Source organism: Clarias gariepinus, chromosome 25, assembly GCF_024256425.1.
Source record: "Clarias gariepinus isolate MV-2021 ecotype Netherlands chromosome 25, CGAR_prim_01v2, whole genome shotgun sequence".
NCBI lineage: Eukaryota > Metazoa > Chordata > Actinopteri > Siluriformes > Clariidae > Clarias > Clarias gariepinus.
The window spans coordinates 4935001-4961973 of record NC_071124.1 but is presented as its reverse complement, the minus strand read 5'-3'; the positions used below and the strand labels follow the sequence as shown (position 1 = coordinate 4961973).

The following is a 26973-nucleotide window of genomic DNA, read 5'->3' as shown; positions in this document are numbered from 1 at the left end:
TTGCCCTAATTAAAAAAAAAACAAACAAAAAAAAAAGGTTTGAGGTTTTTGAGAACTCCACGGCAACCCTGATTCCTTCGGCCAAACCTCTATATGAGTCAACAAGAAATGTGTTCCACGTTATTTTCCAATAACAGCACGTTCCAAAGTGGTTTATTCCACTTTTCCACAGAAATTAGTTAACAATTACAGCTGTTTATTTAGTCAAGGAATGACACACTTTTTTCTTTAAAGCAAAAAAAAAAAAAAAAAAAAATTTTTTTGAAGTTATGTTAATGTTATGGAACATCCTTCTACTATTTTCACTTCCATTTAGCAGCTATCAACGTCCCTTCTTTCACCAGGCTTTCTTTTTGGTCTTTCTTAAAACGTTAATAATAATATAAAAAAATAAATATAAAAAAGCCTGCAAAACAACAACAACAACAAAATGTCTTTAAAGGTGACTGTAACAAAAGACTCACACTGGAGACTCCTTTCATAAATTTTTTATGAAAGCCCCCCCCCCCCCCACCCCCCCCCCCCCCGATATCAACATACGTCTTTTAAAATATTCGTGGAGCATCCATTGTATAAAAGTTGTGCTGTCAAAGAAAGTACACCTATCAGAATGAGACCACGGGTTAAAACCTTGTAGACGGAACCACGGTCTGAACTGCGTTGGTATAGAAAACGAATCAACAACCTTGGACTAATCAGACTAGATCTTTCAAGAGTGTTATAATATAAAATCGTACGAGATGTGCTAACGTCTAACACGATCACAAAGCTACCAAATTCTAATGTTTGCTAGCCTAAAAAAAACAGCTCAGTCGGCCGTTTTAGCCTTAGTTATGACTCATGAAAATTGAGGAGCCGAGATCTCCAGGAAATCGGTTAGTGACCACTACCGCAGGAATAAGTGCTCTTTCTTTTAATCTCTCAACTGGAATTCAACTGGATTCTTGGTCTAATCTCGTTAACCACTTGGTTTCTTGCTGTAGTACTGGGGTAGGTGGGGATCAGGGAGGTAGTCCAATTGGTGGTCCGATTTCATCAAGAGACCATGCACTACACAAGGTTCATTAAGGCATATATACAGCACATAAATCATACACTTTTATACAAAGACTATGTACTACTGACATCTCTATATGTATGCGGTATAAAAAAAAAAAACATGGTCTAAACACAGGTCTACTTTATTCACACGTTTCCACACACATCGACACATTCCAGCCTTTCATATTTACTGTAAACAAATGAGCGACCAAAATGTAAAGGTATAAAAAAAAAAAGAAGAAGTGAAATTAAAAAGAAGACGAACGGAATTGCATCCCCGCTTGGTCTTGCAGCAAGGCACTGCAGAAATCTGTCCCGTGTGATGAACCAGTCGGGACGCATCGCTACGGATCGACAGCGTTTGTCCTGAACGCCAGCACGTACACACATCGAGAAGAGAAGAAGACTAAAGTCTTTGAGATCTTGGTCCACCGTAGAGCAGTTCTAATAGTTTAAGGCAAGAGCAAGGACAAGCACACGAAACAACCAACAAATGAAACGAACAGTCACTTCTTGTCATGGTGCTTTTTTTTATACACCCTTAAATTTAAGGCCTTTCATGTGAAACATGACGTCACGTCATCCTCGTACTGTAGAAGTTCCTCGAAACGTGAGGACTGATTGTCCAATTGCGGGTGGCTTCAGAGGGAAGACATCTTGGTCCCTTCTTTCGTCAGGCATCTTCATGTTCATGGCCATCTATGAGTGACCGTGAGAGGAAGTACAGGATAGGTCGTTCCTGATAATCTCGTTAACTGTGGAGACAAAAAGACAAAAGAAGAAGCATTTTAAGTTCCAAGCAAAATGTCCAATTCAGACATCAACTATTAGATACTGAGATTGATCTCTTGCTATGCTGAAAACTAACAAAATAAACAAAATATTTAATTTACATACTACAAAGCAAGTGCAGTTTCTTCTCTTTGAGGTTTACTACTACTCCGTACCAACTAGAAAAAAAAGGGAAATTTACAGAGATGCTACAGCGATAGATTCACAGTTTGAACTTTAAAGTTCTTTGGTGACTTTAAAGGAAAGCAGTTTGTTTAAGCTGTAGGGGTATCTATCTATCTATAGATAGACTACTATCTATTTTTTGTTTCATTTCTCTAATTAGATGTAAGTTCCTATGCAAATCAATACTCTGTCCCTTCTAATTGATCCCCTTTATTCTATGATGAAACATTTCAACCCTGGCTATGGTTTCTTATTAGTTGAACCCGCCCTGCTGTGCTAGGGTTGAAAATGATGTAAAATCAGTTCTGTGCAAAAGTTTTGAGCCACCCCCATTTTTTCAAAGTAAATAAATTTCACTGATGCAGATTAAATGAAAGAAACAGATTTTTTTTTTTTTACTGCGACAGGCCACAAAGTGCCTAAAAATCCCTTTTTATGTAACAACCTTGGCAGCGACCTCGTTTCCCCTCTCATCTGTTCCAACCACTCAGCATTCAGCATCACCATTATTCTAATGACTACCTGATCATTTGTCATCATCTGCACCTGTTTCTCACTGGTTTATGCCTTAAGTTCTTTTAGAATCGAATGATTTATAGGCCACTGTGTGGCTTAACAAACAAAATAAATTCTTCTGAAAGGCTCGAGTGAGCACTGGGCCGGCTTTTGCACCCGCACATTTCCCACACTTTCATCCAGACTTATCCTTATCTCTGTGTTCTTTGGCTGGACTTGAGGAAGTGACTACACAGAGTGGCTGGGTGACCCTTAAAGGCTCCTGATGACCTCTGAGATCACAGCGACCTCTAAAAGCTGTTTAATGACACACCAACACCAAGAGTGGATGAAGCACAGGAAGATCTGGCTGTGCTCCATACCACAGAATCAGGGCGGATTATAACTCACGCCTTTATGATCACAGAACACCATCGGCTTATTGCCTTATCAGCTCCTCCAGCAATGGTATACACACATGTGGGCACGCACACACACACACACACAAACACACAGACACACTAACGCCCAGATCTCGTTTTCCTACATGAGGGAGTCCCAGTGGAAAAGTGCAGGCTGAGCCAACACCACTGGCTGTTTGTGCCTGCCACAGCTCACAGCAAAACAGGCATTAACATGCCGAAACCATGTTCTTCATTGTAAACACTTGCAAAAAAACATAAAACCACAAACCCAGGATCTCAATTATGTGATCAATCTTTAATGTCTCCACTTAAAAAAAAACCTCGAATAAAAAAAATTAATAACAAAACAGAGTGGAGGTAGAGTTAAAAAAAATAACACTAAATGTTAAACAAAAGTTTTTCTTGCAAAGGATAAGTGCTCGCTTCCTTTTTATTCTTGTCAGTCGCGGTAACGGTCGGGTTTTCTCCGAAATTTTTCACACCTACACAGCAACCACAACATTGCGCTGTTTTGCTTTATCAACTAATACTTTCCATTTCCAAGCCATCAGCTTTTCCACTGCAAAAAAAAAAAAAAGAAAAAAAGACAAGAGCTGGAAAAAAAAGACTGATTTATGCCAGCAAACATGTCCAGAGGCTTTTAATCACTCTTTTGACGTTCAAAAAGCCACCGAAACAGGATGCTGTAAACTGTTAAACCTCAATGCTTTACCTATGTGTGGCTAATTATAGCGTTCTATTAATATGGTCTGCCAGACTGCTTATTAATATGATCAACAAGTGCAACAAAAAAAAAAAAGATGGCAAAGATCAGTTAATTGTTTGTGATGGTGAAAGAAGATAAAAATACCAATAATAAAAAAAGCAGGTTGAATGTTGAGGTGTAGGATAGTCTCCAGGGCTTGGGCCCACCTGATGCAATGCATTGTAATGGGGCCTGGAATTTTAAAAGTAACTAGAGTTTATGGTAGGCTTTAAACAAATATAGGATAGGTATTCAGTAACTATTCAGCACTTTGGAGTGTGACTACTTGCAACTAGGTCATGACTATACACAAAATAACCCAGGAAGTAGAAAGTGAAGTGTGGGGGAAATACACAATGCTACCACTACCATGTTTCACAGTGGGAATAGTATTCTTAGAAATGAGTAAAGTAAAAATAGTAATGTTAAACAGTACTATAAGCTGAAAATAGCATTTTACAAAAGCTTTGATTAATTAACACAGCATAAATATCATATGTAAAAAAAAAAAAAAAAAGTAGTGAAAAATCTTGTTTCGTAGAAAAATCTGAGCATCCATTGTGATTCAAGGGTTGTTCCAGTCTTTTTTATTTTTATTTTAAGTGTCACTCTGATACCAAGCAGATCTGCACATTATTATATTTTCAAGCTGTTAGACTATAACCCAAGTCAGCAATTACACCAACAACCCACCAAAGCCAGCAAACAAGCAAGCATGGCTGGTTTCAGACAGAGTGTTTCTAAGTGTGACAGAACACAGAAGGTGCTTTATTAAAACATGCATCATCCCTGCAGTGCCCCAGCCTGTAATCCTGGCACTGCCAGCACACACGTGTGTATAGGGAGGGCAGCCAAACCATCCCTCCTGATTTTCCTTTTGGGTGTGGTGCTGTTTCAGGTATCTTTAAATCTCATTCCCCGTACAGGGATCAGGGACTGGCAACTGACGTTTGCTGGGCTAAAAATACACCACAGGAATTCCGGCTTTGTTCACTTTCAGCAAGCTGACATGTTTTTTTTTTCTTTGATATGACACTGTTTTCCTGTCAATACCGATGTGAAGCTGTTTCACGCACTTTCCGTTATAGCTTATTCATCAGTTGGGTATGCAAGCTTTCAAAAAGGTAGTGGAAAAAAAAATGCTGATAACAAAACCACAAGCTGTTAGGGAATTGCTTCTTTTCTATCTTGCGTTGTGTCCTAATGATAAAATAAGTTCTTATATACAATAGGCCCACCGCATATATAGACAATCCTATAACGAAGCTTACGTTACCAAGTCTTAAACATTATCAACAAACATGCCACTCCCACAGATATAGATACGTCCATGGATAGTCATTACATTATATCTAAAAAAAAAACCAGCCATGGTTGTATTTGTAGAAATTTGGTTTGTAGTTGCAGTTGAAAAATGTTTTTCAAATTTGCTAATTGCCACTAAGCTAGCAAGATACTTTAATACAAAGCTAATTTCTGGAAGATGATTAGAGTCAGCATTAAAAATAGGATAAGTGTCACTGGAAAAAAAAGCTCAGTTCTGAATTTTTTCTTTCATAATCTTGACTTTTTCCTCTGAATTTAGAATTTTAATCTCAGAATTCTGACTTCAAACTAAAGTCAGAATTTTAAGATCAAAGTCAGAATTCTGAGTTCAAAGTAAGAATTTTAAAATAAAAAAAAATCAAATCTTGAGGGGAAAAAATCTAAATTCTGAGACAAAAAATTAAAATTCTGGGGAAAAATAAGTAAAATTCTGAAAACTAAAAGTAAAAAAATCTGAGAAAAAGTCAAATTCTAAGAAAAGTCATATTCTGAGGAAGCTTATTGAGGGAAAAAAAAGTCAAATAATGAGGGAAAACCTGAATTTTGAGAGAGTCAAATTCTGAAAGAAAAAAAGTCAAATATGAAAGAAAAAAGGCAAATTCTAAGAAAAAAGGTAATATTCTGAGAAACTATAATTCAGATAAAAAGTCAAAAAGGCAGAATTTTGAGAAAAAAAGGTCAAATTTTGAGAAAAAATAAATCCAAATCCTGAGTTTAAAGTCAGAATTTTAAGAAAAAAGTCTGAATTTTTAGGCAAAAATAAATAAAGGCAGAATTCTGTCAAATTCTGAGGAAAAACAAAATCTGAATCCCGAGTTTCTTCTAAGAAAAAAAAATCTAAGAAGAGTCAAATTTTGAGAAAATAAGTTAGAATTCTAAGAGAAAAAACTCAATTTCTGAGAAAAAAAATCAGAATCCTGAGTTTCACATCCTTTTCAAACTAGATGCAAATGATTAATAATAAAAAAGCAGATTCTTATTCACACATACATGTAGGCAAGGAGATAACGGATGGTAACTTTTAGTGTTATGTTACTTATGAAGTAGTCTTTAGTCTGTAGTCTACAGTTCACTAATTAATTCATCCAGGTTTCAGTCAGTGAAAAAACTCCTGTAGGTCAACTCAGCAAAACAGTTAGCCTAGAGCTATTCATTAATCTGACATTAACAAATACTATGGAGACAAAGTACTCACAACTGAATATTTTATTATGTTATAGCTTATCCCACAGTTTTCCCGGCATCATAACACTGACAATTTCTATCGTAATCAAGCATGATGAGTACTGCTGTATTAGCTGTTATCTGTACATCGAAGCTCCATTTAGGGACCTATTGTGTGCTTAAATGTACATTAATCCCTAAAAAACAAAGAGGGGGGATTACTAAAGTAAGTTTAACCGAGGTGAGCGAGAGGTAAGAGCAGGGAGCCTGTGGTTTGGTTTGAGATGGATGGCCATCACACCTTGGACAATCCTTAGCATGAAACCTGATACTCTCTTGATGAGCATGAGGGGAAACTAATTCCGGACCAGCTTTTTCAATCAAGTATGATGAGTTCAGCAGCTAAGATGCAACTTGTTTACTATTTTTGCATGGTTTACAATTAATAAAAGATAATGCATTTGTTGAAATTTGCTAAAATAAAAAAATAAAAACGTTAAATGACGAGCTCTATCGCCCCCTTTTATATCTACTGAATATCAACTGAAATTCAACATGTTTGTGGCATAATTGTGAGATCACAATATCCCGCTCTGAAATTGTATATGTTCAATAGGGCGGCTTTCACAGAAATGCTCTAACCTTGTTTAAACCGCCCGTGAAATTGATTTGGCAAAGGAAGCTTAACTCTGAATTTGATGCTGTAGGAGAAGGGCAATTGAATTTCCTGCTACATATTACTTATTGTTTCCCCACAATATCAAATCTGCTCTCGCTTTCAGCCGAAACGCTAATGGGCCATTCGCAGCCTCCCACGCGCGGAGCCGCGCCAGCGATGGAGCTAGCATGCCAAGCTCCTGGCTTAACCCCATACAGAAAGACATTAGAGGGGTTAAGAAACAGAACAAATACACACATGATGAAAAATTCCACTGGATCTGTCATTAGTCAGTTCAGGTTATAAATAAATAATAATAATATTAAAAAAGTATATGGTTAGCATGCCCCGTCAAGAAAAACTTGACTGATTCGAAAAGCCTGCACTGGCCATGTGGAAGCATTCAGCTCAGAGGCTGACAGCAGGGGGACAGACAGAAGGAGGGAGAGTTTGTTTTAAAATGGCTTTGAATAAACTCTGGTGTGTTATTCACCAGGCCCTGGCAGCAGCTGCCGAAACCTCTCAAATCCCCACCGTGTCCCAGAAAGAGAGAAAGAGAGGTTAAAGGAGTTTCTCCAGACTACCTGTGTACGTTTTGACAGCGGAGAGGCCAAGACGACTCCTATCCTTGGAATAAACCTTGCCACCCCAACTCATGCCTTTAAGCTCTTTACTGTTATATTCTCTTTAGGTTGCAGTTGTATCTCCAAAGCATCTGATAAGAATACTTTGGAAGAAACCTTGAAAAGAAATTATTTTTTTGGTGTTCATTGCTTTCACTTTGACTCTGACGCTGATTTGACTTCACCCTCTTAAGTCACTTAAGCCCTAATTAGATCTCAGCTAGTCCTGGAGTTTGACTTCAGCTAAAAATAACTCACCCTACAGTATCTACAGTATCCATTTTTTACGTGAATGTTCAGGAATAGAAATATGACTGATTCTAATAAATATAAAGAATATTAATATATACGTTGAAATAGTGTTCATGAAATAAGTCACATCATTAAATTTAACCTCTTGGCTGACTGCATTATTGAAAAATTGCTAAGCAGCTCGGGAGGTATGACGTAAATTCCCATGCCAACTCTTTGGAGAGCAATGCATTTAAAATAGTTGTACTACTGACAAGTGGTGCCGAAGGTGAACTCGAAAATTATATTTTACTCACAAACTATATTTGTATCAAAGCTGCGAAACAACACATTGCTGCAAATTCCATTGAAATAAATAGAATTTTACTTGTAATAGCAAGTCCCTCGGCCTTTAGTGTGCCCCTCCCTCCTTTGTGACTCAATGCCCTTCATACACACACACACACACACACTTAATTCACTCTTACAGATCTTCATCTGCTGCAGGCACAGCAGATAAAGCGATGAGCTCTGGCACTCCACCTGTTTGATAGAGGCTGATGCTGAAGTGTGAGCGCTGAGGCTCCCTCGAGCATGATCAATTACAACAGTTGCCAGGGTGAGCGAGGAACCCCAGGGGATACACGAGTCTACTCGACCCAGACAAGACAGAAAGAAAAACAAACCTCCGCGCAACACATGCTTCCAATGCGACTCTCTGCCTACGCGCAACCAGAAAGAAACGGTCGCCAAAATTAGACGGTTAATCTAACAACACTGGCTGTTTGCATTGGCTCTGTTTAAGAAAGGCCCCTTTTCACTTTGATCCACCAAACCTTAGTCTGTCTCCCTGCAGCGCTCGTCTTCCCCTCCCTCCCCTCTCATCTCTCTGCTATCTTCCTCTTCTCCTGCAATCACTTCCTTTCTGACTCGAGGGAGGCCAGGGTGTATGTGTCGGGCGGTGTCCCCTAGGGTGGCGTATGTGTGTGTGTGTGCAAGGGGTGTTTACATGGTTAGGCCTGCTCTCCTGTGCCCTAATCAGAGATGTGCAGAAATTATTTACTATTTGCTCAGCTGCACACACACACTCTCATACACACAATCATTTCACTGAGCATTTTGCACAACAAGGAGTCGGCGAATGCAAAAACCATGACTACCTTTTATTCCTGGCTGGCCTATTACATCATCACGAGGCACGGTGCAACACCGAAACGAAGCCGTACCGTGAGCGCAGATGTTTTAACCCCAATAAAAAGTGCACGGCTTTTTAAAGAGCAATGTGTTATGAATAAAAAATAAAAAAAAACGTCTGCATTTCCACATGCGCTGGTTCATGAGAAAAGCTCGCCAGCCATCTGATAAGCAGCGTTTGACAAACGCGACCTGGCGAGACAAGCTGAGAAAAGAGGTTCGTCATCTGACATTCAGATAGAGCAAGGAAAGCAGGAGCATATTGAAGCAATCACGGTTGCGTTTAATGGGAGTTAGAACATCAGGATTTGTACAATGCCTCTTTAAATCACCTGTCGCCTGTCAGTCACCAAAAACATGGTGTATATTCTGCATATATGTGGTCCTTGTGTTGTCCAAAACGATTACATCAATGTAGGCTTTATTGGACTCTATTGTCCTTCTTAGGGACAGTGCAAAGCATTTTTCCTGACCATCTCTTTCATTCCATTTCATTTTATTTTATCACGCCTGAGCGGAGAGAATCCGCGAGTTCGTCTCCTTAGGTGGTGTCGTTACCGCTCTCTCAGGTTATGGAGCTGAAACTGAGATCTCAGTAGAGTTAACCCATACTACTGTTCACTATTTCAGCACCTTCCTTTTCTTATTTCATCACAATACTACTGGCTAGAAAATCTTCCAGAATCTGTCCATATTAAATGGTTGGCATATTTGAAATCCATCTGTAGTGTTTCCCCGTTCTTGTGCTGGCTTTTCCACTTCACTCTCCCTCCTTTTTTTTTTTTAAGGAATTCTTTAAATGCTTCTACGGCTCCTACATCTGGACGCTCTGAAATACCCATTAAGCAATATACAACGATCAGAATCCACTAGGGTCTACTGAGCATCCCCTCCAACTCTTCCACACACACACACGTACTCACACACCATGCATGCTGAGATGAAAACTTACCCAGCACAGACATATTCATAACTCATGAAGAAGACAACAGACACAGGTTTATCACGTCCAAACACATGCAGCATGGACGCGGCGTGCATAAATCACAACCTCGCGTTCGAAAATGCGATTTCATCACCGGTAGGTTTTATATCGCTTTACGTCCCGAGCTCTCGGGGTATGAGCGTCTTAGCAGAGCCGAGGAGTGTGATTCCAGTAAAAGTCCTGCAGGTTTAACATAAACACCGATGATAAGCCTCGATGCACACAATGTCCCCCAGGGGGCCCATTTTCCTGAAACGCCATGCTTAAACTATTCCATGAAGAGGAAGATGGAGGATTGGGAATGACCACTGGAAACTGAGTAAGCTGATACTGAGGATCTGGATCGTGACCTTATGATGCTGACTTCGTGTGCAATTTTTTTTAACCTTTTGTTTATTTAATGGAGACTGATCGACTATTATAGTTTGAGGAATAAAACTCACGACGGGCAATTAAGAAATGCTAATTAGCCTACTCTGCATGTCTTTGGACTGTGGGAGGAAACCAGATTATCCAGAGGAAACCCATCAAGCATGGGAAGAACTTGCATACTCCATGCACACAGACCCAGGGCGAGAATCGAACCCCCGGCCCTGGAGGTGTAAGGCCACAGTGCCAACCACTACACCACACAAACAGTCACTAATATAGTGCGTTAGTTATCACATCAATCAGTCCCTTTGTCAAATTTTAGCTGTTTATTGCAAAAAACTTTTTTTTTGCCTCTATCATGCATGTAGCACTATACCACTAAACTTTCCCAAAAATGAATAAATTAAATAAATAATAGGACAAGCGTGAAAATTGCGACATTTAAAATTCCTCTTCGTGTTTTCGTCTCGCTCGTAAAGATATCTGTTCTGTCTGCAGTCACACGAGGAATAATCCAGCCTCAAAGTAATCCGTATTTACTGAGTTATTAGTTACGTAGGTGGAAACGAGATGAAGTGCAACATATGTGCGGCGGACACTTTTACGAGTCTAAGGCCTGAATGGGATTTGAAACATGCCGTGATTCATGAGCGAGCCAGAATACGTTAAATGAGAGCTGCTGAAAGCCACCGAACTCAAGCGCGCTAACTTCATCTAGCGAAAAAGGCGCGCGTGTGTGTGTGTGTGTGCGTACTGTGTGTTATTTAGTAGGACACGCCAAGCTAAAGTGGTGATTTTGTGCGAGTGGTGTGATGGGATTTACAGTCAGGAACACGAGCTGAGTAATTAACTTGTCCTGAACAACATAAACGAACAACAAGGCCGGCGTTAGAACTTCGTCGTGTCATTTGCCTTGTATACTTTCACAAATATTCAAATTTCACCTGCTATCCAATTTGATTTCATCATTTTTCCATTCATGTGAACGCTATCGATCTAAAAGCAGGTGGAAACCCCACTTCTCTTACACACTGTTTAAAGCCAGAGCTCCGATCCGTCTCCATCCACACTTTTTCCTATCAGTCTGGCTGTCTTTTTGCATATATATATATATATGTGTGATTAAGTGTGTCTGCGTGTCTATGTATTGTCTAGGTGGAGGTGTTCGGGTCCGTGTGTGAGAGTGTGTGGACTTATCAGTCTCTTCTCACTCTATCTGTGAGCTTGTGGCCAAGAGCTCTAACTCTTTTTATTCTGGATGAAAGATGATGAAGGAAAGAAAGGCAATAAATTGAGCCGTGAAAATTCCTTCCGCTCTGTTTCGGGCCCCACGTTTACAGATCTCGGCAGGGCCGTACTGTGTGTGGTTCGTTCTACTGAAATCAAGAAACAGGCAGCTGTGCAAGCTAGAGGGAAGAAAAGTCCTTTTCATTTATGACGCTTTCTTTCTCGGACTTTCTTCTAGTAGGGTTTTGTGGTGAGGGAGAGAGAGAGAGAGAGAGTGAGAGAAGCAAGAAAGAAGGACAGAAGCAAGCCAAGATCAGCAACGCACTCGGCTTCCCTTGGCCTCGCATTCTGCAGGGGCTTCGCCTGTTTACATCCTCCACGACGGCATAATTTCTCTGGTAAATTATAAACAGGAAATATGATTGAATGCGAATTTTGAACGGTTCAAGATTGAACTCTTAAGCAATGTGGCTAGTAATAAATAGGCACAATTACTCAACTCCAAATAACAAATAAAGCTTTCCGTGGTATGTTGAAGAAACCAACAGGAACTTGAATTTAGGCTTTGGATTGGAGCGTGACTCGACTAGAGCCAAGCTTTTTTTCCAAGCCACAACTCTCAAACTCTCTCTCAGGAGCGTAGAAGTACCAACCCACAAACCTCCACCACATAAACTCGCGGCGCATGCCGACTCCTGCTTCCTCCCTCTGAGACAGGACTCACCAATCTCTCTTCCATCAAATGGTTTTAGACATTCGTAGTTAATTCCTTGGACAGCGTAGTTTAAACATTCCTGCACTCTGGTTTTTCAAGCCTGCGATATTTTCACCAGAACACCGTGACGACCCTTTCCCCTTTTTTTTTTTTTTTTTTTTTAAAAAAGGAAAAAGAAAATCAGGTTTTAATTTTGAGGTTTCCTCATCAGACATGAAGAAAGCCAATTTGTTTAGACAGTGACGTCGTTACGCACCAGACGGATTCCATTGCCGTGACTCGAGCGTAAAGATAATGACGGAGTGGCTGAAACTGGACCACTCTGAGCGAGCCGAATGAGCCGCGCCACAGGATTGAGCCTCGCGCGAGAAGCGAAGGCTATGAAGTCAGACCGAGCATTAGGAGACTGTTAAGCTCATCATGAAGCACTTTAGTACTCGATGACTTCAAAGAACGAGAATCCAAATACCGACCAAGACTTTCACAAAGTCGTTAACGTACTGTCGGGTCTAAAGGGGATGTGTCTAATACAAAGTGAACGCAGGCTAACACAAGTGAGATTATATAGGTAGCACTTTTTATGAAGTCTTGACATATTTAGAACTCATTATAATGTTAAAATTATATGAACAATGGTAATCATTTGGATAACTATGATCGTTTATGATAATCATTTCATGACTTGATACTTAATAATCATAACACTGTAGGGTTCAGAACTAATACTGTCTTGTTTCTAATTACAAAGTCATTTTAATCTTTATTAAGAATCATTCAATACAACATTTTGCATGGAAACCAGAGAATCTGGAGGAAACCCACCAAGCACAGGGAGAACATACGGACTCTCCATCCAACCACGATCCCTGGAGGTGCAAGGAGACAGTGCTTACCACTAAGCCACCGTACAGTCAATTGCTAAAGATCTTTTGCACCGGATAGTCTGAAAGCCTGTCGCCATTGGTTCGCCTACTTCTGGACTAACTAGATTCTACCACAAGGCTCTAACCCCTGATCAAGAGCACTACTTGGTGTTTTTGCACTATTTGGAATTTAACCCCAGAACAGTTATTTAGTTATTAATTAGAAAGCTTGAAATGTCAGTATTAGTTTACTTTATCTGTACATCATTTTATGAAACTTAAACGTAGCGTATTCCATAAGCATCGTCTTATTCGCAACAAACGCACTGAAAGAGCACCGAACGTTATCGCTAGCAAACGCCACCGAATCATATATTTGTACACAGGTTTGACAGATCAAACTTCTGAAAATTAATATCCTTATTACCTGCTCCATCCATTTTAACACAGTTGTTTCACTTTGGAATAAGTTACAAAGTCCACAATGACATATGATCAGTGAACACAATGAAAATAATTAGTAAAACAGAAGCTATCAATTGCTAGGTTCCTCTTGTATTATGCTCTGGTGTAACAAAGCATTAGGTAATCCAGGGGATAATCAGGTAACCATCAAGTAATATTTTATTTTTTAGGCCAAAAGACATAATTACCAACGAATTTCTGCCAGGCATTGTTGTGACCCCTTATCTTAATAGTAATGTCGAGTGAAAGTGTTATAGGGTAATAGGATTACTATTTATTTATTTATTTATTTATTTATTTAACACATGTATTTTTTGTGACACATTAAAGAGCCGCAAAAGTTGAGTTTCATAAATTAAATAGAAGTAGAACCCAGACATTTGGAGCCTGGTGTGTCCGAATAAAATGCATTGTGGAGAAAATGGTGTAGTCTTAGATTTACAATCCATTAATTATATTGATCATAATCTGATCAATAAATAAAGATCAATTGCACTTCTGCAAAGTCTGGAAGCTCCTTACGACACTAACCTCCAACCAGCTCATATTTTCATACTCTATTTACCCAAGCTTTATGCTATAAAAAGGCTGTGAATGAGTGTATTTGTTTCATTTCCTGTCTCTGACATGAGCGTTAGCAAAAGAGAAATGAATCAGGTCATAAATTGTGGCGTGTTTGTCCGTGGCTGATAATAACAAAAGCAGACGTCTGAGGAAATTTAACTTAAAGCACTATTGGGTTCATATGTTTATTGGATTGGATTTATATTTCCAATGATGGAAATCACCGCGACAAATCCCAAAATGTTCTGGACTTGACAGTCTGGTTGCCTTCCTAGCACTCTATCCAACCCAAAAAGCCCTCTGCGGCCACTGCTTTGGTCTTCGGTAATCGCTGGAAAAAATAACGTAGGTTCCCAACGGTTCGCTCATCTTCTAGATTCGTAATCCGCAAACATTACAACTACAAGCATGTCCTCTCTGGTAATGAATAATAAAGAAAACCCTCACCCTCATGTTTTACCTATCGATAAAGGCTGAGGGCACTTCACCAGAAAGCCCCGATTCCTGTTCGATTAACTCCACCCTCTTACACCAAGCCACAGAGGTCAAAGTTTGAACGCGGTAAAAGCTGCGATCCTAGCCTCAGGCCGCGTCTCAAGCTCCCTACAGACGCTCCAGACCCTGCTATTCCCAAAATGTTTGTGACCTCCACCCCCTTAATGCAAGACTCAAACCCCATCCCAGAGCTCTATGCTACAATGTTAGCGACTCAGCGATTTCAGCACGGGACCGGACGCACTCTCAATCATCATTAGAGGTTCGAGTGGAGTCCTGCTGCCCTGGGCTTGCTGCCAGAGCGCGTCAAAGTTTCCATGAGGGAAGCCGCAAATCGGGGAGGGAGGAAGAGGGGGGTCACAGGGATCCTCTGTAATTTAAGACCCCTGCTCCATTAGGAAAAAGAGAGAGAGAGAGAGAGAAAGAGAGGGAGTCTACAATAGTGTAAAACTTGGACAGAGAAAGAGTTCAAGTATTGTCAAGTGTACCAGACAAAGATATATAATAGTTAGCGAGTGTTTAGAAGTAAAAAACAAAAAAAAAACAATACATTTTGAGATTCGGGCTGGGTTCAGGATGCCAGGTTGGAGGGACACAAAGCAGGTTTTTGACGTCATCCTACAGCAGAAATTATATCTAATAATCATCAGTGAAAGAGAGCATTTGTCGATATGTGATATTTAGCAAAATATATAATTTGTTACCAAAGTTGAAAGCTGCTTAACCACTTATAGTTATGAGCATGGATCTTATGACATGAACAGGTGAAACGTATTCATGTGAACAGCTGGAGTGAATCCACCGTACTGATTAGTCCCACTCAAAATGCTTGAAACCTAATCAGATCCTGATAACCCAAACGAGAGAACTCTTACACATCCAAAATCATTAGCCACCCACTATGAAAGATCTAAAACCGTAACACTGCAGACAGTAACTTAACTCATGCGCGCGCACACACACACACACAAAAGAGATGCATGATATCACTCCCGTCCCACCAGCATCTCGTCCAGCCTTTTATTGTTTAATTAGGGAAAAACAAAATTAGCCTGATGCAAATCCCATCTAAAACGCCCCTGTTTTTCACATGCTTCCCCCAAATGCCATGTGGGTGCCTTGTACATTGTAAACCACTGTCAGTATGAAAAGGAATGACCCAACTAAAACTGTTATTGGACGCTACTCAGTTTGGAGACCGCAGGCTGGATTACGCAAGCGCTAGACACAGCAAACAAAAAAAAAGGGAGATGGAGACGCTGCAAAGAAAAAAGAAGTATGTTTTTGATTTCAAGTAGCAGTGAAAAATGCTCGCAGTGTCCTCTGTGTCTTGGCGTCGGACCGACTAGCCTTCAACACTTGATCGGAGAAGAACTTGTTTATTTGGATCCTTTCAGCAAAGAAGCTACTGCGTTTGGCGGAGCAACGTGCTGAACCCAGCAAGAGTTCAGCTAGTGAAAACGGAGAGCGGTGATGATAACGTGTACTTTTGCTCCTGAACATCATGTCCTCTTGTGATGTTAGCAGCAGTGCTGAGTGGTGGGCAATTTGAAAGGATTTACACACATACTGTATACACACACACACTCTGCCTCAGGTTTCCTCTAGTCTCATATCCAGCTGTTGAGAAGCAGACCGATTTCTTGGGGGTTCACTCTCCAGGATGTTTAAGGAGCCTGGCAAAGGAGGCCTTCAAAGTGCTGGTCCGAACCCCTGCACCGGAGTTGTTTATTTCATTGCTCGGCTCGTTTGAAATGCAGAGAGCGAGCAGATTCCTTCAGAGGATGCAGTTACCACCGCACACTTACCGGGACTCCAGCAGCTGACCACAGACGCTTATTCAAGCATTAGAGCGCGCGAGATGGCGGCCCCGATCGAGCTTTTTTCTTCCTTTCTTTTTTTTTTTTCCCTGGGACGAGAACTGGAGGCCCCCTAGCCAATCGATATGCATTCCTGCAGCTCACTTAGTGCAAGTGTAATCACAGGCCAAATGCATTTCGAAGCACGAGAGCTAAAGTGAACGAAAATGAGGTGCAGGGCGAAACACCGAAAACAAGGTTACGTGTTTTTTTTTTTTTTTTTTTTTCAGGTGGAAATCCGGAATACTTTCACGTCTGGCCAAGCTGCAGGGCAGCTACTGGGTAAAACGATCCAATAACGAGCTTATATAGTGCATTGACCCGAGCTAAAGTTTCAGCTCTATTCGCTTAATACCACCAGAGTTCAGAACACACGAATAAACATGTCCTTTAGCATTACAGACTTAATATGTGATGGAGTTACACTCGATATCCGTGAGGTTATTCGATTTCTTTTGTTTCCTGACACATAAAGGATAACAGCACGGATCTGCCTGACACCAACAGATGATAAATTCTGGCTGAGTGTGAATTGACATGACTTTCAAAATGTCACATCTGACCATGTTTGAAGTCATTAATGGGGCTGATGACAAATAGATGACCTCGGCTGCAACCGTGTTGTTTATTTATGAGCTGAGGATGTGGTGATGACAGATTTAGTGAAGGCTACATTCTAACTCGATTTCTGCTCAGCCCCTAAATACTCCCCACCCACACAGTCAGATATACACATATGCACACACACACACACACACACACACACACACACACACACACACACACACACACACACACACATCAAGACCACAACAGGCACCTTTAAACTTCCTTTCACTTCTTTCACTATTAGCAAGAAAAGAACATTGCGTATTGAATATCCATATAAACAGATATTATGATATCATTTTCAATTAATATTTCTTTATCGCTTTAAAAAAAATTAACTTGCTATATTTGTAATCAGCATTGGATTGTAAAGCATATGAACTGAGGTCCATAATTGTATTTTTTATTTTTTTTCCAGTGTTGAAAACCATTACCCACTATTATCAAAGTCATTAAATTTATTTTTGACTTTTTTAAACTTCACTCGAATTCTACCATATATTAAAGAAAAATGTGTCCTGTTAGTGAAAATGTTTTGGAATTAAAAAAAAAAAAAAAGCTTTTTGGCTTTAACTGGTCACAAAATTTTATACTCATTATGCTTATAAAATAGACGTTATTGTCTTTTAAAAATGTTTTTCAAATTCTGTACACTAAGGAAACAATGCTGTCTTAATGCTCATATATTTATGTAAAGGCCAGTGGCTGCAGGTGACCAAGTTCGAGGTAGGCAAAGATCCCAGGTAATTATAAGAGAAATAGTGAGAAATCTCAGGGCCAAACATCCAATGGCCCCCTGAGTGTTGGCAGGCGAAGTGCCAGGGGGCACCCCAAGGCCCCCTGAGCTCCCTTGATGACGCCAACTAAGAGCTGGAGGGCTCCACAGAGGAGGCTGAGGGAAAACAAGGGGCCATGAATCCAATTCTGGAAAAAAAAAAAAAGTTGGCCTCAGGAAACCCCTACCCATTGTTTTGCTTCCTTCATTAGAGCTCGTGTGAACAGTCTGGGCTTGCGGCGCGTGTGCCTCTGTTTTCACTCGGCCGCTCCCAGCCAGACCCCTGACCCTAGTGTGTTTGGACAGATTGTTTGAAATCCCGCTGTGCTAATTTACTGCTGTCGCGTTAACGGGTGTATTCGTAACTCCCCTATCTACGCACATACACGTGTCTATCCACCTGCAGCTGGTGGGGCCCAAATAAACAGTGTGTAACAGGTTTTAATTTAAGCCACTTTGGGAATGGATATGATTATTGTAAACAACAAATGCCCCAGATACAAAGCTCCAGTTTCTTATAATCACCAGCATGAGCTCATGAAAATATTGGGAAATTTGACAACTATGGAACTCATTTCATAATAAAATTTGCTCTTCGACATGAACCTTGACATGTAATGTGAAAGGTGGAAAAGAGAAAGACAACCGATAGTGCAAAAGACCCAACAAGACAAATGAGCCAAATCAGTAAGCAAAGCACACTGTAAAGCACAATCAGAACCCAAGACTTAGAACCTGTCCCAAGATAACTATAGAGACTCTAGACCAGGGTTCTTGGTTCCTGGAAGGCACATTATGGTGATTCTTCTACCTAATAGATTCAACTAATTTGCTATTGTAGGTTCCGTGGGTGTCCTTATGTGCAGGTGAATTACAAACTGTGCTGGATACTGGCCATCCAAGACTGCAGTTGAATAGCCCTGTTCTAGGCCCTGCTACTAAACCCTGGTATTTAAAAAATACCACTGAATATAGTAACTCTGTTCCAACTGAATCAGGCAACTCTAATTTTAATAACACAAATCAAGCTGTGGGACGTGTGCTATTAATATTTTCTTTTACTATATAAGCATATGGGACAATAAAGTCTTTCTTTTATGGGTCACTAAACCTAAACAGGTTTAACCCAAGTTCTGTTAGTATCTGTTGTGTAGTTTTGCTCTAAGCTTAACCCTTTGGATGAGATGTTCCATGCAAAAGGACAGTGTGCCACATTTCATCCAACTAGATGATAAGTTTGTGATGAAAGGAGCATGGTTTCTCCAACCTACCATCATCCAGATACATTTGGTCGAGCTCCTGCGGTTCTTGTTTGATGGTAACAGGCAGTGCAGGGGAGTTGTGTTCATCTGCTATCAGGGTTGGTGGGCTTCCTCTGGTGTGGGCGGAGCCAAAGGTGCCCAGATAAGGACTTTCAGCTGCAGCTCCAGGCGTTGAGGGATGGGAGGTAGGAGAGGAAGAGGGACTACTGTTGGGGTAGAGGTGGTATGAGGGACTACCAAGGTGTGGACTACCCTGAGGGTGGTGCATGGCGAGGGAGGAGGGGTCAGGAGAGCTTGGCAGGGCCAGCCCAGGGTGGGTGGATGCTTCTTGCATGGATGCCATACGTCCAGGCATGGTGGAGTGTGTAGGGCTGTTGTTTAGGCACTTAGGAAAAGGTACAGGCGACAGGTCATGGAGTTTAGGGCTAGAGCTTGGGGAAGAGCATAGCATTGGGGTGGGGCGAGATGCACAAGGGGCATAGCTGGCCACCATGCAGGGCTCAGGGTCATCCAAAGGCATCATGGTAGGCAGTCTCTGCTGGCCGAAGTAGGGATTTGCATGTATGGACATCCGGGACTCATAATCATCAGCCGGCTCTGTCTTTATCATCGGAACTGCAAGAGAAAGGGGGGGACGGGTAAAGTGAGCAAGACCGTGGACAAGCAAGCAAGTAAGTAAAGGAAAAAAAACATAAAAGTGAGTAAGAAGGAAAGATGGTGAGTGTGAAAAGGATACCCTATTAAACCAAATCAACTGTTCATAAGGAGAGCTGGAGAAGTCTGTTATTTTAACACAGAACATAAAACAGAAAAGTAGAAACAATGAGTCATCAGGGATAGCTTCACAGCTGGCTCTAATACTGAAATTCTCTTTAGGCTGGTCTCCTGCTTTAATGTGCAATTAGAAGGCATATTGAAAGGGAGCAAGCTGCTGGAGGAGTTTTAGATCCCATGGGCTCCATGTTGGATAACCAAATATTGTTCTAAAGTACAAAAAAAAAGGAAATAAAATGATTTACTTTTGATTAGGTACTTAGAGCTGGTTGAGTGAGTCCACTCAGCATGTGGTTGCTGAGGCTTAGAAGAAGGAAAACTAAAGGAAGTCCACCGAGCAGCCACCTCAGTTCAGATAACCCCTCATTTTTTTTCCCTCAGTACACTGACTTACTTAAATAATACAGGTAATTAATTCTAATTATCTTCTACATTTTTGGTTTCAAGGCAAACATACAGTATTCCACATCTCTATCCAGTCTATAAACAAACAAAAAAAAACTAAATGATCAGTTTATGTAAGCAGAAATGATATCGACGACCTTCCACATCATAAGACTCCAATCCAATTTTAACACTAAATTGTTGATTTTTTTCCCCCCAAATGGTCAACGTAACAGCTTGTGAATCTATGTACAAGGACTATTTAAGTCAACTTGTTAGCCACGCGTAGAATGAACCCAAGCAAGCGCCCTGTCAGATTTCGGACTTTCTTGTTCCTAGGTTGTTAGTTTTTTAACGAAATGGTTCTTTCGCACCCGTGATCCCCAGCGCGCCATGGATTTACGTCATTGCTGTCTGCTCTAAGTGGCGTGGGAGTGCTGTGGGTGTCCCTGGGCACCCTGCCTGGTGCGAGTCAGCTGCTCCCATGATCTCCAGCTCTCCCTAAGCACTTCCTCTAGAGACTACACCTACCAGCACTGGCCGGGCTGTTGTTTGGTGCATCTGGAGTGAGGCTCTTAAGTCACCTTGGGATAAGTATGTTCTACTTTTTTAACGAAGGACTGGTGGACTCAACAACATGCAATACCCTGCAGTCAAAATGTCCACGGCCAAAAAAAAAAAAAAAATTATGATGATTTGAAACGATGACAGTTTTGTTAAAACCATTGGATTGATGACAGATTAAAAGTCTGATCAATATCAAATCCGGACATAACCTAGTCTAGGACCAAATGTATTTCAGATCTAATCTGGTACAACACCAGCTCTTACTCTCCATCGGAGAAGACGAGCCCAGATGCAATGTTCTTTTTATTTCTACTGTTTTTTCAACCTCACCCAGAGCCTTAATAATTAAACCTGCACATGAACAAAAATGAAGCACGGATAAGGATCTATTTTTCTTCTCACGGCACTAACATCATGTAGTTCTTCCTCCAGCTCTAGTTCCAGTTTCTCTCTTACATCTTGGGGATCTCTTTATATCTCTATATCACTTCTATAAAAAATCATCAGGCCCGGAGTGGATGTTTCCAAACGGTGACTTCTCTCTTGTGGCCACAAAGTACAGAGGGACTCCAGCACTGCTTCTGTAATGTCCTGTACCGCAACCATTCATGATGCAAAGTTACATCCTTTTTACTGTCTATAATGCTGTTGGACAGTAACATTACAGCTCGTAAGTGTATATGAAATAACATATATGAAAAGAATCACACACTCTTTAATTACAGCACAGTGGTGTCCAGTTTATGTGTGAAAATTATTCCTTGTGTTCCCAATTCCCAATTTGTTCTTTCAAGAGTCCTTGAAGATGTCCGTGCCATCAGGGTCCGTGCCAAAATCTCCATAGATGTGCTAACCTGGCCTTTAGTACATTCAGGTCGTCGGCTGCCTTCACTTTATTGCCACATAACGTGGCTGAGCCTAGTCCTGAGCAAAAGCAACCCAAGTTCATAACACTGCCCATCTTCATGCTACCCAACAAAACATACCTGTACGAGATTCATCCTATAGACAGTATGGGATGTTTTTATCTTTGCTTGATGTAGCCCAATTATTTGATCCTTCTTAAATGAGGACCTTTTATTCTGTTAAATCCCTAAAGAGTTAAGTTATTTTCTAGCATACAGAGTGTAAAATCGATTAGATATTCATGTGTAATTAATGTTAGATGTGTGAAAACTCCTAGTATTGAAAAAAAAATGAAATTAATAGTGTATACAGTGTACAAAACACTAGCATATGTACCTATCAGTATGCACCTACAAACTGTAACCAGCATACTTTTGCAGTCTCACAGTTTTGCAGTTTGAGACAGAAGGAAAGGACGAAGGAGTCTCCGTATGACACAGGTGACTCTTAATTACGTCACAAGGGCCTAGTAATAATTACAAGCCCCCTGGCAAGAGCAATCTGGCGATCAATATGGACCAGTTGGTTGTGTCTGTCACCGGCCCGAACCCGTGCCAACTCCTGCCCTGCCAGCGCTAGTTCCAGTTCCACACAATCACGACAAACAGCATGCCTCCTCAAACCTGGCAAACTATCAGTCCCTAAACTTGGACTGCCACTTTTTCACGGCTCGTACAGGACAGAACGTCTCGATTTCTGAAGACTGTCAAGGTGAAATAAAGGAGACGCCTCAAAAATCATTTACTTTTTTAATGCATACCAAGTGTCGGAGAAATGTCTGTCTTGAAGTCTTTTGTGAATACACAAAGTGGACACTGTATGCATGAGACGGTCAGTTGGTCCTGGAAAATGGACACGTTATGTGTGTGGTGAGTGTTGTGCCACACAGAGCGTTGGTTTTTATGGTGCTTAGTCATGTTTTGGTTGCTGGACAAAGCCACAACTGGCTGAAACATCTAAAGAGTTACACAACGAGAGGTCAACAAGCTTTCATTGACATGTCTTGTGTTTTGTTTTAAACCCTGTTTTCTTACTGCTTGTACAGACGTCCCATTGATGTCTATGGGAATTGAAAATTAATGTAATATGTGTGCGTGTGTGTGCACAAGTACATGCATGTGTGTAGGTGAGAATAAAAATTACATTCTTTTTCTGTTTTATTACTATTTCTATTTATTCTTGCTGAGTTGTTTATTTTCTAAAATAAATGCATTTATTTTTTAAATAAATAAATCGGTTATCTATCTATCTATCTATCTATCTATCTATCTATCTATCTATTACTATTTTTATTTATTTTTACTTAATGTTGTTCCTCTTCTTAACAAACAAACAAAAAAACAAATACAGTAAATAAATATTACATTTTATTAAATATAAGTTTTATTGATTCTTGCTCAACTGTGTTCCTTTCATAATAAATATATAAATAAATAATAATATATTTATTTATAACTATATACAATTTTAACTATATAATAAAAAGATATTAATTTATTTATCCATGCTAAGTAAATACTAAATAAATGAATGAATAAATACATTTCAGAAGTGCCCCTTCTCCCTGAAAAAAAATCTTAGATATTTTAAAGATTTATTTTATGTATAATTGTCTTAAAAATAATATATTTTTTATTTTTTATTTTTTAGTAATTTTTGTTTTGTATAATTAAAAAAACAAATCAAAACAAACAAACAAAAAAACTTTACAATTTACTAGCTTAAAAATAATAATAATAATAATAATAATAATAATAATAAAAAAAAAGGTCTGTAAATCATGAACTGTGCAATGCAGTAAAAGAACCTTATTGTCTGGAAACTTTAACCGTCATTGAATTCGATGTTCCAAATGTTCCGAAATTTCTACACTTTCAGTCCCATACTTTGCCAAACGTCTTCTCCACGACTGCACAAACCCATTCTGTTTCTCTCAAAATGACCTCAACATCATCTTTGTCTTTTATATTCGACTAATAAAAGCTATTTTTGGAGCGAGTACATTTTAGGAGTCCATTTTTTTCTTTTACAATATTGGTCCAATTATTGTCACGACTTAAAAGTCGTTTTGAAAGTAATAAAACAAAGACTAAAACACACCACCCTTACAATAAACACCACCCTTATAATAAGGATAACTTGAGCTGAAGAGCCTGCCGCCGTTCGGGTTATTAATAGAACTCGATATTGTGAAGGAATCTTTGTTGTGCTTGTAAAAATAAAGGGATTCCGAGAAGCGACAGCTAAAGTGGGCTTTCCTCTGTTCCAGCCCTTTTTTCGCCTCTGTTTTATGTGGTTGGTGAGAATGTCTCTTATTTGGAAGGAGCGAACAAGACGCTGCGTCACGACTTTGCACACGAGAGAGTTGTTGGAAGTGCGATCGGAAAAGTGACGCTCACGTCGAGAGCGAGAGGAGGGAGCAAGGCGAGCTGCACTCACACTCTCAAACACACACACACACACACATTCCTAATGCTTCTTTCATGCACAAATGTGAGAGGTTTACAGTGTTGGATTTATCTCTCCTATATTTTATTTTAACATCAGGCTAGACATGTTGGAGCGTTTTGAAAATAAAATGCATGAAACCCATTTCGAAAAAAGCTGCCAGCTATTATACCACCTAATAAAAAACAGATTTAACTCTAAATGAAGTGAGAAAATACAATTCTTCTTCTATATTCCATAGAGCAGTGACCAAGAATAGACGTAATTCATTACACGTAGACGCACACAAAAGAAGATGTCAAGTGTAACGTAGCAGGTAGAGTTAAAGAATGGGCTAAAAGTGTTAATCCTGATACATCTAACGACAACTGAGTGTGTTTTTTCCGCTTTGTTGGTAAATTAGCAAGGGGAAATCCCTTAGTCAGTCAGGATCGGATCACCAAGAAGTGATGCTGACGTTAACCTTCAACCATGTGTGAAGTTCGATCTGATTCATTAGGCTGAAAGGATACAAATCCTAAATCCTATTTTTTTTTTTTAACTATTACACAAAAAACAGGTTCTTAGGACACATACAGTATAGACACAAGAGCAAAAGTTTGCATTCCCTGATAATAAAATAAAGAAAACATGGACGATTTGTGGGTTTAATTAGTTAAATTTTAAGGTGACCTTTCATCATAAGATCAAATATTCTCTGTTAAAAAATGAATAACATTTAATATTCATTTACTAATAGATAATAATTTAACAATAATTTGAAATGATAGGATGTGTTACTTTATTAATGCGATTTAATAATTATTATTTGCTCCAAAGTATTTAAAAGCCTAGCATTACCATGGTAAATTAATAATACGTTTTGGATTGTGGTCTTTCTGCACCATACACCCACATTTCTCTTGCAACACCTTGGAATCTTTTTTTTTAAGATAAAGTGCAAAATAAAGGTATTTCTCTTTCCTTTTTTTTTTTGCCATCCAAAAACCGGGGGTGGAGGGTGCAAACTTTTGCACTCGACTGCACCTAAGAAGATGTTTGTGCAGGAAATCCTGTTTGATAGCGTGCAAACACACACTCAGGGAAAAAAATAAAGTCATGAGAATAGTTTATGAATCACCTCAATTTAGATTTACCTGTTATAAGTGCTAAAGCCAAAGTACTGTGTGCGCGAGTGTATAGCTTTTTATCCTGTCTACATCTTTGTTTTCCCTTTATTACGAGGGGTGTTCAAGTCAAACTAGGACTTGTGATGCCATTTCTGGTGAGTGAAGCTGTCAAGACGTCAAGTATGGAGATGAGACTCTTAGCCATGGTAAAATATTTGACTGGTGCAAACCTGGGAAGCCAAGTCTGGATTTTAAAGAAGGATGTATGTCCGTGAATGATGATCCCAGCCGGGGTGGATCAAAGCCCATTGCAGATGTTGCTGTGAACATTTAGCGGGCAGAACACCTGATCCTTGAAAGTCGACGAATAAATTGTTGCAAATCATTCATCACAATCATTTACCCACACCACTTGCACATTAGGAACTCAGCTAGCAGTTATCCCATTTCCACATGTTTGGGCCATTAAAGAAGTTCCTGGGTTTCATATGTGAAACAGGCCAGATCATGGCTCCAGTGTACTGAGTAAACTTTCTACCATGATGGTGTCCAAGCACTAGTGCAACGCTAGAATAAGTGCATTAGTGCAGCAGGGAATTATATAGAGAAATAAAAGGACTCATACAGTCCTGGTTTGATTTGAACGCCACTTGTAGTTTTGATGCTCTATAATAATGGATTAATGCTACTATCCATGCTTCATACAAAAGTATAAAATATGTAGCTCTGTATGCCATGATGCCACCATATAGTGCTGTTAATTCTGAGCTTTGATTTTTAGTGTTTCAAATGAATCCTTGGTTTTCAAAACTGCAACATTTACACAATTTACAGTTACGGATGGCTTGTTTATCTGCCTGTGATTTAAGGCTCTGGTTGGGAGTTATGACTTTGTCCTGCTAAGGTTACAGAGCGATTGCATGAATGATTAACTAAGGAAAAGTGCAATATAAGGCCCCCTTTCGACATATCACTTTGTAGGAAAGTTAAAGTCAAACCAAACCTTTTGATCTTGCGGTAACTGCTGACCTACCACTAACCCACTGTGGAAACGTGCTAGTCATAGCTTCGGCTAAGTCCGTAGCAGCTCAGGTTAAGCTACGCTAGCAACCAAAATTGAAAGCTGCCTTCACATGCCCAATAAAGCATGTTAACGTTTCTAATAAACATACTTCATGTATCTTTAAGCAGTTACGTGACATTACACACAGATAAAGACAAACCATCTCTGAATGATCTAAAAATCTTAAGCTTGTGAGTAATTACAAGATCCTGTCCTTGATCAGAACAGTGTCATGGTTAGATCTGTTAGCAAGTTGCCACGTGTATTTGATTTGTGTTTACAGGACGTATCAGACGTCAGATGAATGGAAAGTGATGGTTATTTTCAATACCTCCCACAGACCACAGGCTGTTTGTGTCGTCCTTCCGCTTTTTAAAGAATGTGCAGCTAATTTTAGAGGCGGTTTTCACACTCGGTGGCTTTCGTGTGTGTGTGTGTGTGTGTGTGCCCTTGTGTGTGCATGAGTGTGAGTGTCTGTGTGTTGTACATTCCTTTTTTTTTTTTTAATGCCCAACACTATAGTGTGCGTGAGACTTTCTTTATGAGAAACATCAACAACCGCAATTGTGCTTGAAGTGGTAGCAGGAGCAATATATACAAGAGCGTAGCAGGAAGTGATGACAACCTTTGTTGGCCTTCTGTCTCATTTTCACTGTCACACACATGCTCGCA

At 39.9% G+C, this 26973-nt stretch overlaps 1 protein-coding gene across 2 annotated transcripts in view; it reads right to left on the bottom strand.

Annotated features, from left to right (window-relative positions):
- Positions 1–656: 656 nt before the first annotated feature.
- The window catches only part of LOC128512774 (nuclear factor of activated T-cells, cytoplasmic 1-like), a 63542-nt gene continuing 37225 nt past the window's right edge, over positions 657–26973 (bottom strand). For both annotated transcript variants that reach the window (XM_053486187.1, XM_053486188.1), the window contains exons 9-10: positions 19060–19665; positions 657–1796 (exon numbers count right to left, since the gene is read on the bottom strand). In XM_053486187.1, coding sequence (XP_053342162.1) covers positions 1741–1796; positions 19060–19665 — 662 coding nt within the window. In that variant the 3' untranslated portion in view covers positions 657–1740. The remainder of the gene's footprint in view (positions 1797–19059; positions 19666–26973) is intronic.